This window comes from Anabas testudineus, chromosome 15, assembly GCF_900324465.2.
Source record: "Anabas testudineus chromosome 15, fAnaTes1.2, whole genome shotgun sequence".
NCBI lineage: Eukaryota > Metazoa > Chordata > Actinopteri > Anabantiformes > Anabantidae > Anabas > Anabas testudineus.
In genome coordinates, this window is record NC_046624.1 from 5,875,499 (window position 1) to 5,889,299 (window position 13,801).

The 13,801-nt window shown below is 42.7% G+C and overlaps 1 protein-coding gene across 1 annotated transcript in view; it reads right to left on the bottom strand.

Annotated features, from left to right (window-relative positions):
* The window catches only part of ptk7b (protein tyrosine kinase 7b), a 63,546-nt gene that overhangs the window by 11,162 nt on the left and 38,583 nt on the right, over positions 1 to 13,801 (bottom strand). Inside the window, exons 2-5 of the mRNA XM_026355787.1 lie at positions 10,413 to 10,709; positions 3,210 to 3,312; positions 2,880 to 3,064; positions 912 to 1,059 (exon numbers count right to left, since the gene is read on the bottom strand). Coding sequence (XP_026211572.1) covers positions 912 to 1,059; positions 2,880 to 3,064; positions 3,210 to 3,312; positions 10,413 to 10,709 — 733 coding nt within the window. The remainder of the gene's footprint in view (positions 1 to 911; positions 1,060 to 2,879; positions 3,065 to 3,209; positions 3,313 to 10,412; positions 10,710 to 13,801) is intronic.

The following is a 13,801-nucleotide window of genomic DNA, read 5'->3' on the forward strand; positions in this document are numbered from 1 at the left end:
CTTGTAGAGAGCTGCATTCCTCTGGCCATATAATCAGCCCAGATCAATAAACACAAACACACAGAACACCAGGCTGCCTTTGGAGTACCTTAGCCACGAGGTGTGTGTGTGTGTGTGTGTGTGTGTGTGTGTGTGTGTGTGTGTGTGTGTTTTTATATTCACATTTATTATTCATCTGTCTGTAATTCTGGTGCTGAGTCATCACTGGCTAGGTGACTAAACCTGCCCCTGACAGGCTCATTACACAAATGACTAACTACTGATATTGGAGTCCTTCACCTTCTTTGCACATTGAGCACAATTATCACTTTCAAATGGAAAAGCAGCCTCTTGCTCTCCATGTTGAGCAAGCTGCGATGTGTAAGAATGAGGTGCTATGAACCCTGAGGGTGTACTTGGCATGACGTATAGAAATTGGTTATCATCTAGTACTTATGTGTTATAGGGGACTAGCTGGTAAACTGATTGTAGCTTCAGGGTTTTTTCCACTCAGAGCCTTGAGAGCTACAAAGTCGTTTGTGATAGGATGGTGTGAAAGGCTGTGTTCAAGTGATGTATAGTGGACTGCAAAGAAACTTTACAGAGCATTATAGTAATAGCATTCCACAATGTGCAACCTTAAGCCCGAGCTGAAGTGTGTACACAGGTAGCTGAGAGCCAGAGGGTTCAAGCTCATTGGGTTTAAAATGACATGAAGCTGAAGCTTATCTAGTGGCTGAAGAGAGAAAATGAAGGCTACAGAATGTGGATGGACACGGGAGCCGAAGAATTTAATGTTAGAGGGAAAACTGGGGGAATTACAAATGACAGGGTTTTTCTTTTGAAATTAAATTGACAACACAATGAATTGTGCGGTATATAAAGTGTAAATACTGTATGATCAAAATGGAAGGTTTTGGCTCTCAACATACCGAGACTTGTTAACCATGAGCTCGTTTTCATGGTACCACTCCAGTGTTGGGGCCGGCACTGCAGTGAACTGGCAGTGGAACATGGCCTCCTCGTTCTTCAACACCACCTGGTCCTCGGGAGTGACCACTGGCCGCGGAAAACTCTTATCTGTTAGAGAGGTAGAAAAACATCTGCATGATTATATCTGCAGGCATCTGTAGACCTTCAAGTTCCATCTACTTGCAACTCATGCATTGCCCAGAGCTACCGCAGGCTTTATTAAAAGCTGCCAACAGCAGCGTGAGGCTGGTGAGCAAGCAGCCTTCAGGTGGCAGTGTGTGTCAACACCTCAGGGGCCCAAGGGAGACTTAATGAGGTCAGTGAGCAGACCCTGGAGCTTATCTGGACCATTATATCCTTTTTACCTCCTGCATCGTACAATTACACACAGGAGATCATCTCTCACGCTATTCCAAGCAACTGGGGTTAGTACTCAAGTGGGATTTACTACTATGGAAACCAGAAAGTCTGTACCTGAATGATCAATTCGATACATGTAGAGGGTAAATAATGACTGGTTGTTAGTTAGTAGTTTGAAGAAATGAGGTTGCAGAAATTTTGCATTAAATTCCATCAAAATCCATCAGATTTGATTTTGACAGTTTCTAGCGCCTTGAGCTTTGGCTTACAACAAGCCATAGTGCTCTGACCTGCCAAAACCAGGGATTTGCTACAGTACAAACTGGAGGACCGGCAATTACGCCACAGATTTTAGGAAATGGTTATACTCCAAATACAAAGATGAAGGGCGTTGAGCTCAGTAAACAAAAGAAGCATGAAAATACCCCTAATCCACGTCTACGCACGTGAGTATGTCAAATCTGCACAGCTAACTGGGGTAAGCCGCCAGCAGCAGTATTAAGATATGGCTACTGGTTAGCGCGAATAAAAAGAAGGGTGTGCATTCAGAGCACACCTGGCCCACCCAGGCAATTGCTGGGAAGGCCTCGACTTAAAAAGCCGTGACCGTGCATTGAAAACCTGTCTAAATCTGTCAGCCTTTCCTTAAGGTGAAGTCCTTTAGAGGAGCAGAGGGTGGCAACACAGTAACTGGAAACTCAACAATTACCCATTCTTCCTCCACCCAGGTGCTAACATAGCGTGTCAGTCTGTGTGTGAGAGGCAGGTGGCTAATTAGAGTGGAACACAGCATTGGGTTTCTCGCACAGATGTGCGGCTGTATGTACTGTACTAGTTCTGTGGCGTGCTAAGGGGATAATTCACAGGGGGCGAACACACAACACACATGTATAATGAACAGCTAAAGTCATGTTGAGAGCCTGTAGATAAATAAACTATCTCCCTGTACAACAAACAGTCTTTAGAAGGTACGCTTATTCAGACAGATCAACAGAAACACGCTACTACTGAGGGAGCCCGTGTTATTGTTTGCTCTGTAGATGTTTATGATGTTGTATATGTGGGTGGTGGAGGAGAAAGGTGCGAACACACTCTCTGGTAATCACATTTGGAATTCCATCACTTTCGCTTCCTGCTCCCTCTCGCTACTAATGGTCCTTATACCCCCTGCTTTTCACAACACTTCCTGAAAGGTGGGGAAATGTCATGAAGGTACTGAATTATTTATTATTACAAAAGATTTATTACATGCAAACAATAACTGAAACAGTCAATTAATCATTAATCAGCAATGTAAAGCACTGCTTTAGCACTGCTTTTTAGTTTGCTGCTTTTCTTTGTTTTGTGTTAGACCAAATGAATACCTTTCAGAATTGGAAGGTTGGTGGCACAAAAAAAGCTATTTTAAGGCATTAAATTGAGATGCTGGAAAATTGGGGATAATATTTTGTAGAAACAATAAGCAAGTACAATCTGGAATATAAATCTGAATGACACCAATACAAGCAGCTCTGTAGGGTTAATGCAACACAACAGGGATATTATGCTGAAAGTTGCAGAAAACACACCAATTATGTTAAGAGTGAAGTTGCTGTTGCTGCAGACGTGCCCGGCTGCATTCTTGGCACAACAGTAGTACAAGCCATCGTCGTCTGGACTGGCACTCTTGATGGTCAGAGTCCTCTCCTTGTTATTGATCTGATGGCTCTTCTCAGTCAGCTTCACACCGTCCTTGAACCACTGGCAGGTTGGCCTGAGAAGTGAGGACCAGGGAAAGGAGGAAGAAATAAAGAAACATAAGTGAACAAAAGAGGCAAATAAGGACAGAAAAGTTGTTCTTAAATACAGCCTTCTTGGTGGTTCTTGACCCTGTACACTCTGAACTGCAGGAGACTCACCGTGGGTGACCATCAATATGACAGCGCAATGTGACTGGTGCAGAGCTCTCAATCTCCCCTTCTGAGGCGGGCTCCTTCAGAGTCACACCACCACTTTCTAACCCTGTAAAGAAAAGCAGAGGAGACTGTAAGCGTGAAAAGAGGTGGTGCGCAGCAGAACGGAAGGAGTAACTCGGGAGAAGGACAAGAGGAAAAATTGAGTTAAAGAGTTGTCCTGTCATCCGTCTCTGTGGGACACACAACATTACTAATGGGTACACCGGGAATGAGCAGAGCTGAGCCCATCACTGTCACTGTTCTATGACTCAGGAACATGGAGGCAGAGCAGGAAGCCACCACATCACTGGCCCAGCTTACATCAGCAAACCACTGTCCTGCACTCAAGCTGGGCCTTTTCAGTGCTTTTTATGGACATGTAATGGGCAGTTCATAGACTCACTGACTCGTTTACTTAGAGCTACTAAAAAACACAGGCACAAGGGAAACAGGCAACAGTGAACAGGCTTCACTCTCACCTTTACAATTTCTAAAATGCTTGATCAGTTGTGGGGCGTCCTGCTAAAACAATAATTAAATCTGATTAGTGGTTGTGTCATCACTCTTACAGGTAAAATGAAACCTGATCAGTAGCGTCAACAGTGACTGATAAACAAGAGAACAAATGAAGAAAACAGATGGCAGGAAACACATCAGTTGTCCCCTGAATCTACCCCGCTGTGCTGAGAAATGAGGGGAACAGTGTGGTTTCTCCATTAAGTGTTTCACCCAGTGCACTGGGATACACATATATCAGCTACATACAGAGCTTCAAGAAATCATCACAGCAGAAAAACCATTCATAAGAAATACCAGTGAGGGTAACATGATCATTTTTCAAGGCATTACTCTTTAAAATGTCCAAAGTAGATATATCTCATGATGTATTAAGGCGTGCAGTGTCTAGTCCTGTAAGCTAAACCTTGGTTTAAACAAAAATACAGTCAGAGTCAGCCATAAAAATACTTTATTTGATGTGATGGCGACTGTAGTTACTTTTTAAAAAGTCATAGCTTGCTTCTGAGCAAAATGTGCACTAAAGTAAAAAAATATCAATATAAAAAAAAAGAAGATTTCTTAAAGAGACCAGAGGAGTCTCCTTCTCTCAGTGCTGCCTTGGATTTGGTGGTAATGCAGCTGTAGAGTACCTCACTGGAATTCCCCTTCCCCTGCTGTGTGTGTTGACTATACAAATACTTAATGTTTTAGCTGAATGAGAACAAGAGCTAATTGTTATTTATGCGATGATATATAAGCTGGGGTTGTATGACATGCAGAAACTGTACATGCTGTGTGGTTGCTGGGTGCATAGATTAATTCACTACGAGCATGTTTGTTTGGGTTTATTCAAAGGTCTACGGGGGTTTGTGTGTATCTACGTGCATCTGTGTATGTGTGTGCATTCGTGTAAGACATTCCATTATGCTGAGCTCCATTCCTATGGCCTGTGGCTCAATAGTGCGGCTGCATCTCTGCTGCTATGTGGATCATCTATGAAATATGCATGGCATGAGCCTCTACCTGAAACAGCGTTGGAAAGTTGGGGGCAGGATGCAGCACTACTGGGAAGTCAGAGCGGGCGCTAGAGGACGACCCGTCACAATGAATAACACAGGAACCTGGCAGTTCCCTGCACCCCAGGGCATCATGTGAAACGGTCTCTACAGTAACTAGGCCTGCATCTCCCTTGCTTATATCACCATCTGGGCCAGGCACCACTCATTAGCTTGATCCAAACACAGTTGCCACAGGTGTGTGTGTGTGTGTGTGTGTGTGTGTGTGTGTGTGTGTGTGTGTGTGTGTGTGTGTGTGTGCGTGCGTGCGTGTGTGTGTGTGTGTGTGTGTTAAGAATTTGTATGTGGTGGTGAGGAATGAAACAAAGTTGATTTTGGTGTGTGCCCTTAAGCATGAATACGTGGGTGCAAATGTTCTCAAATGCTGACACTTCGGCAGAGCATGCTAATCGTTTGTGTCTCAGTTAAGGCTGTTCCATATAGCTCCTGTAACTTGGTGAGAAGGATGAGGTTTAGGTGAAGAAGGTAATCCCCGCTATGATGACCCAGGGGTTCAGACCTGTTATTAGTGCCCCGCAGGCCTTAGACGCCAGCAAAACCAGATGCAGAAACAGTGAGCTATTGTGGAGGAGAGATTAAGAAAAGGTTTGATGGAATGACAAGTATCATCTGCTGTAGGACTTGCAGTCCGATCCAAGCCAAACATCATTTGCAAATGAAATCAAAGACTCTGTTTTAACCTGCCTGGAGTAACAGGTGGGTGTTTCCAGTATCAGATGGTGTCAAACTGTCATCCTCAGGACAGATGGCTGTCGTTTAAAGCCATATTCTATGCTATATTCATGAGAGTCTTTGTGCGTTTCTTCTAACTGCTGCCAACTGGAAAAAAAATAATAATAATCTGACATACAGATTAGAACCTCTCAATGTCTGGTACTGTATGTCTATCTTGGGGAAAAAACCTGTTGACACCTTTCCACGGTTGTAAGAAATGTTCTACATTCCAGCAGCAGCATAAAGGACTGGATTTGGGTTGCGTGAGTGACAACACTAAGAAAAGATACAGTACACCAAGCAGGAAAATGTCATCACAGTAACAGACAGACTGATTAGCTTATTAGTGACCTCTAGACGTATGCAGACACTTACAACAATGAAAACCTATCACCATCTGTCTTATAATTGTCTCATGTTTCCGCCATTCCTGATCCATTTTGTCCTCCAGCAGGTTAAAACCAGTTCTTGGCATAATTTCATTTACAATTTGACCTGGATTTTCTGGCAGCCACACATTCTAACCCTTTACTCCACTCATAGTGCCATTGACAATTCAGGTTTCTCCAGCTGTCCACACGACAAACAGAAAGCGCTCTTTCATAACCTATTAGTGGCAAATACTTATGTGTAATCCTTCTTAGAATGCATGACTAAGTGTTGGAGCAGGTCTGGCAGCCAACACCATAATTAGGGGTGTATAATTATTGTGTTGGAGGGAGAACAGGAAGCCCTATCAACAAGGGGATGATAACAGATGAATTGTGAGGATATTGTCAAGGCAGATGCTCGGACTATTCATCCCTCACTGTGCCAAAAAGCAGCTGTATGTGTACTGTCTGTTTCACTCAATGTGCTGATTCGTTGCCATGGAGAAGGGTTTCTGCCACAGAGAGGCAGATTTTGATTGCGTTATCCCGGGGAGTGCTGGGGTAGGATTTGACTGACAGCACCATATGGTTAGGGAAATAACCTAAACATGTGGCAGACTGGCTCGATACTGTAAACTCTGTTTACAGAAACTGACAGGGAAAGTTTAAAAAAAGGTGCCCCAGCACAATCCTGGCGTGACAGACACAGCACACTGTGTTAGATGAGGTGTCAGATTTTATCAGATTGGCTGACAGAGGTCAGCAAGCCAGGCAGCAAACTGCAGCAAACTACAGCAACTCAGAGAGGTGTTGTTGCTGCTGCTCTGACAAGGCAGGCAGAGGAGGAAGAAAGAGACTCAGACACTGGAGCAAAAGCCACCCTGCAGGGAAGAAGATGACGGATGGAGCCTGGGTCATTAACTATCAGGAGCTGTATTCTGTCAGCTCACAGAAGGAAAAAAAACAAATACCAAAAAAAACAGCAACTAAAGGTGGAGTTGTGCTCTTGATCACTGAGGCCTCTGCTGTACAAATGTGGGTTAAGGACACATGCATGATTAAACCAAGATGGCACTCGTGCATGTCTGTACCAGTGGAGGTAAAATTTGCTTGCCTGTGGTTTGACTGTATGTTTCTATTCTTCCTACATTTCCAAAACAATGCTGGTCTGCATCTTGCTACAGAAAGCCAAGCGACACGTTGCCTCCAGGACAAACAAACATGCTGACAATAGTGATGCCTGACCCCAAGGCCGCTGCTGCACGCAGTCTCGCCACAGAGACCCAGTGACCGGTCGGGACAAAAGGATGAAGGGGGGCTAAGAGCTCTATTAGTGAAAACAGAGGGGGGGAGGATAATTACTCTGAATAACTCAACTGGCAGGATTCGCCCACCCACAATTGATACCATGATAAATGAACTCTCTCTCTGCAGTAGGTGGGAGGGGGAGGGGGGGAACATCCCCTTTAGTACAGTCTGTGTACAGTGCGTATGGAATACACGCCCTTCCCCCCCCAACCCACATTTATTCCTACACACGCAAACCAGCATACACATGAGTGAGCACACATCGGGATTAAAGCCAGAGGCGGCCTTTACTTTAAAGTGCGGCTTTATCGCCCGTTAAATATATGTTGGGGAAATATGAGAACATCTGGCTAAACATGGCCTAATCGGCTGGACATGATCAGCCTACATGTGCATTGTAACAAGCAGACACAAGATATGCACAGAGAGACAGCATGTGTGAGTGACAAATTGAAAGATACACTGTAAGATACATTGATTGGTTGGGTCTTCTCAGACATACCTAGAGGATAACCAATTTTCCTCATTCCAGTAAACATTTTGTTGAGGAAATACAGCGTATCACATGTGATTATTTCTCCCCATTTTCAGGAGGGCAACATGTGTACTGTATATTATGATGTTTCTCCTTTAATGAAAAACTCTTCTGTAGGAGGATGCAGTGTCTGAGGAATCCACTCATGATGCTGCACTCTTATACAGACTGATACAAAATTATAATCTTACAGTTCATTGCAGAATGATGATGTGAAATCACAGCCATGAATATCTGCTGCTCACATTAGCTTCATGTGCTGTATGTATATAGTGCCATCACAAGTGGAAAATGTGCAGACACCGTCCCAGCACCTGATGACAGATGGTGCTGACGGCTTGAGCTAATAAAAAGCTAATAGCGTGCACTAAAAGCTTAGCTAGGGCACCACTGTGTTCAGACACAGCCCGGCATCAATGCATAGGTAAGAAAGGTTCACTGATTAATGGAAGAGATTCTTGCAGTTATTCTCCTAAATATTATAAGGCTGTAGTACTTCAGGACTAACTTTAGGAACAACAAATGCTAAAATTTCAGTTTGGGGCTAAAATTAACAAGACAGTAAAACACTGGTCAACTTAGAGCAAGAAAGGTGAGCGCTGATTATAGATGAGACATTACAATGCTACTCCAACACATTGTACTCTACTAAAGCTGTGTTCAACAATGAAATAGTGCGAAATACCATGTGACACTGTTGATTGGTCATGAGCTGTGACAGGTGTCAAGTAAAGTCTAAAAACAGTCTGAACATGTAGTGTCAATTTCCTCCACTCTAATCACTTAAATATGTTGTGTAGGAAATTTTAAGTCATAAAGTTGCCATGTTTCCCGAAGGCAACATTATGTCAATCTGCAATACCTCAGGAGAGCACACCCACCTCTGTTAATCTTTCCCTTTGTACCAGAGGAGGGTCAAAAATCTGAAACTGGTTAGAAAAAAAACAAAAAAAAAACAAACATTTGTACTTGAAAAATGAAGATTGTTAGCTGTAAAAAGTAAGTAAAATTGCAATTTTTTTAAATTTTAATTAAAATATTCAATATATACATTTAGTGTTTATATTTTTTAATTTAAAGAAATCCCCTGAATTAATCATTTAAATTGATTCACTTACATTTTAATTAACCAGACTAATTCAGCTTTCCGTTTTTTAATTGTTTTTGTTTACAGTGGCCTCCGTTTAAAGTCATATACACATACCAATGAACTGAACCATTTTCTAAAGGCACAAAGAGAAGCCAGATGGTTTTTTTCTGATCTTTCTTGAACCTGGCCCAGATCATGCAGCAACACTGTTACACTTGAATATGCTTTGACACTACTTTCCTGTATTTGTGGGGGAGTAATACATACCAACACTGATTAAAATGGTGTCACCACCCTTATGTAAACAAGTGCCCTTATACATTTCCATGATTAAACAAGAAACGTTTATTTTTTTAAATTAACAGTCTACCTTACTTCCAATAAAAATAATATGCCTCAAACTTCCAATGCGTGGGAATGTTAATGACCTGGCAGATAATACGGTTTATTCTGGGCCAGCTCTTAAAAACTGGTGCTTCATGTCTAACTTGTTTTTTTTTTCTTTTTAATCTGTGGGAGAATGTCAGTTGAGCTTCACTGACACACTAGATCATGTTTAATTGCAACACATAAAAGCAGCTCCCTTCAGATCAGATGGGGTTTGGAAAACTGATGTGCTTCTTTGGTTTATCAGGCTAGTATTCAGTAAGTATTCAGAGGCTTGCTTAGCATCACACACCACAAATATCCACTGGTGGAGACACATCATAGAGCAGGGGTTAAACCCCTACTGACTCCCCCCGCCTCTCGGTCCGTCTCTCAGTTTGCTCCTAGGAGGTCTAGATATTCATCTGTTCTTGTAATCAGCCTGCGAACAAGTAATATCACCACAAAGACACAACCTCCTGGCTGAATGCAGCAAGAGAGGACAACATATTCCAGATGGAGCAATTTTTCCATTGCCTTTTGTTTTCTACTGTCACCAGTACAAACTCAGTGTCTGTAAGACACAAGGGCTTTTTAGTAACAACTGGTACCTGAGGGCCTTCCACAATATGTGAACAAGGTTCTTATTTATCCTAAATAGGGTCGTGCAGAATTCCCAAGGCTTCCTGTGAAACTTAAAGAGGGTCGCTGAGGTTTGGTTATGGGGCTAAACAAGAAAATTAAGATACTATTGTGCCTTCCTTTAATGGACAAAACATTTAGAAAATGACAGGGAGAAAAGCCTGACATGAATAAAAAGCTGGAGCAAAGAGGGCTGTGTTAATCAAAACCTAAATAATTACATAGCTAGAAGGTAAATTACGCTGCTCAGCAATTTCCAGACAAAAGCCTTTTTGAGGGTATATGGGAAAAAAAAGAGTTACACAACGGAAGAAAAAAAGAAACAAGCAACAAGAAACACATGCTTGGTGGCCCACATATCCAGTTTCCTTTAGAGAGAGGGAGAGGAAGCCACAAAGAACAAGGTAACAAGGTGGACACATTCCTCCAGCTCATACTACCTGTCATCTTATACTGTGACTTTTGTTTTGCTTTTTTGATCCAGAAACTGAATGCACACCCTCGTTGCCATTATAAACAACAGGTTTTAAGAATGATGGCGAGAGCGACCTGATATGAAACACTCACATTTGATATTGAAGGAAGCATTTGTGGAGTGGAGCATGTCTCCGGTGACTCGGTTCTGTGCGACGCACTCAAAGTTTCCTGCATCCAGCAGCCGATCCACAGCGGTGAACTTGAGGTTGCTGCCCTCCTGGAAGCGCCTCTCGCTGTTTTCCAGGGGCTGGCCGTTGTGAAGCCAGCTGTAACTGATGTCAACCGGATCGCTGACCTCGCAGCGTAGCATGGCGCTGCGGCCGTGCAAAGCATCCTGGGATTTGGGCTCCTTGGTGAACTGGATTGAAGCAGCCTGGATGGACAGAACTGGAAAAAGAAGCAGGAGAGAAAATAATGACAGAGGATTAGAATGGGCCTGCTGTTAACATTTTACTGCTTTTTCCGTTCATTAAGTGCATGCCATGGCGACCACTTAGCCCTGTGGAAGAATGTGATGTTTAGACAATAATGCCTAGCTGTGAAATATTTAGTTGTAAAATTATCAGACCCAACATAAAGAACACTTTCCTGTTTATGAGGCTGTGACATGAACAAATCTGACAGTCACTCACACACACACACACGTGCCCCGCAGTCATGTACCATCATCTCAAGGAGACCAATTTCCCCAACAAGACATGATGTGTTCCACTACATCCTCACACACAATCCATTACTTCCCCTCATGATGCTGTGTACAAGCTTTATGTGAGAGCTGTATTTTCTGCTCTACTTATCCACATCTTACTGGAGGGAAATGGCTACAGAGTGACTTGAACTACATGCACAGGGTAATACTCTATTCTGTTTCCTAACATAGTATTTTTGAGATGCTAAGCAGAGAAGAGAGAGGGGGAAAGAAGCAAAAATGTCTTCCTTCTGTTTGGTCCTGGATCCACAACACAAGGAAATTACATGAAAGAGCATGTTGGTGACGTTAGTGTAATGGTCCATAGCCATCAGCTAAACAATCTTCATATTTTTGGATACTAAATGCTCACATATCAAGAAACAACATTTTTCTTAGCTTTTTTGCCAGTGTTTACACTTTGTTATTCCAGCTCAGTATTATATGGCATGTCACACATCTGTACCTTAGGATTCCTGTGTTTTGTGTTATTGAAGGACCAAATAAATGACTTGCTGGCGGTAATTTTTATAACCTTCTGAGGATCTTTGTGTAAAATTGAGGGAGGGCGGCTGCTTCTAATTTAAACTCAACAGCTGCTCCAGCTGCTCTCTGCCTTCATGTTTGCACAATCCCTACAACAAATTATTCATCAATAACCATTTCTATAGTGTGTCAAGACAGGCTTTAGTCAAACCATGTGTAACACAATGTTATCATACCTGATGTCATGGTTTGTTATCACAAGGAATGGCCCACCACCAGGGTCGATTGAGCATACCTACACCTGCATGACAATGTGTGTAGGGCTTCGTAGCCTCTTGAAGGCCCGGAGCCAAGTAAAAAGGGGATCTTTCACTAATGTTAAATCAAGGAAGCTGTTGAGGGTGAGCCAAGATAATCCCTCGATGTTTGACCCTCCTCACCTCACCGCTCCTGTCTGCTGCCTGTCCGTCTCTTTATCAGGCTCACCTTTGTTTCTGCTGCAGGTGGTTCAAGTTGACAGGTAGACGGAAAAAGAGGCAGCAAGCAGAAAGTCTTGTCAAACAAGACATTTAGAGAGGCTGAGGATAGGCTGGGTAGGACATGAACAAATAATTTTGCCTTAATTGCTCCCCTACCTTAATCTGACAATGAGGAGAAAATGACATGTACCTTTTCAAAGAAAAGAAGAAAGAAGAAAACACAAGTTGTGTCAGATGAAAATCCAGAAAGACCATCTGCTGTTACACACAGGGTGAGCTAGGCATCAATCATTTGAAAGTTCTTGAGACCTCCATTATTGATTCACATACTGCATTAAAATAAAGAGCAATGTCTGGTCTGTTCCTGAGGACTTCTGCAATTAAAAGGCTGTGGCATAAATAAAAAGATATCTGTGAACTAAACACCATTCACAGTGGCGAAATTACACTTTAGTTAAGGCTTTTCTGAATTCTTAGCAGCGACAAATGCATAATGAGCTACACTGACAAGAAAATAGCTAGAACTACTTTAAGGATAACAGCACGATGCATAGAAGACAATAACAGCTATTAAATCTTTCCTACAATGGGACAAATCCACAGATATAGCCAGTAATGCACTGTCAAAGTTTTGCCCAGCACACAAAGAAATGTGTCCCTTCAAGGCTCAAACACAAACATGCTCGCTCAAGGTCGACACATTTGTAAGAATATGAGAAGGCTACTCCAGCAGTGCACCCCCAGGATTTTACCAACAGCTGTGACATTAACATCAAACTGATCAAAGGTGTTAGTACAACATCTGATATTTATTTGAACATAAATATCATATAAAACTGAGCCACTGACACTATACTCCAGTGCTAATATGTTGTTATTAATTTCAACAGCTCAGGCTGCCAAGTGGATTTGGGGGTTAAGGTTTTTATTCTTGGAGATAGTGCATTAAAGATCACAGTGCAATGGCAATGTATTTATAGAAACAAAAAGATTTATTCATTATGGTCAAACAGTAAGAGTTAGCCCAAGTTCATAAATCATTCTTTCATCATCTTCACTGAGCTCCAGTGCGACTGCTCTACATGATTTATTGCACAAAGGATTGTTACAACTCTTCTTCTGTATAAGCAAATGGTCTCTAACTATTCCCCTAAGAGGGTGTGAATTTGTTCCATCTGTGTATAAGTGGGATAACAGGCAGCAGATGGGATTGGATAGACCAGCAGAGTGATCCCCAGCATCCACCTCAGAAAATCTATCAAGTAATGTTCACAGACAGCACCCTGCCTTCATGCCAAGCTTACAGCTGGGGTGTGAGGTATCGTGCCAACTCCTATCACACTGAGTCTCCTCTGAACACTGACATTATAAAGTTTGGTGGAGATACAGAAGTGCGGCATGCAGTTGATGGTTTCATTAGAGATGCAGGCTGACACACTGTGAGTTTGTGTATGTACTGTGGGTATGTTTAGATCCATGCAGTGGAGGGAGGGGGACTGACTTCCGGGAAAAGTCCCATCAGAAACAGTATAGGTAGATAAGGTGTTTTCACATACCACAGGATGACAGAGACGACTGAGAGAAGGGGAGAAAGGGGCAGGCACAATCTATCACATCTGAGTAAGTCTGCCAAGTTCACTGTACCATTCAAACAGAGAAGGCACCGTGACCTACATCTCTCAAATGCACTGCAGCTCTGCCTCTGTAACACTTAAAGGAACATGCACAACGATTGAACGGGCACACATACAAATATGAACACAGTAATTTACCCAAAGTCACAGCTGCCACCCATGAGTCTCTCTACCACGATCAGTCACTCAGCA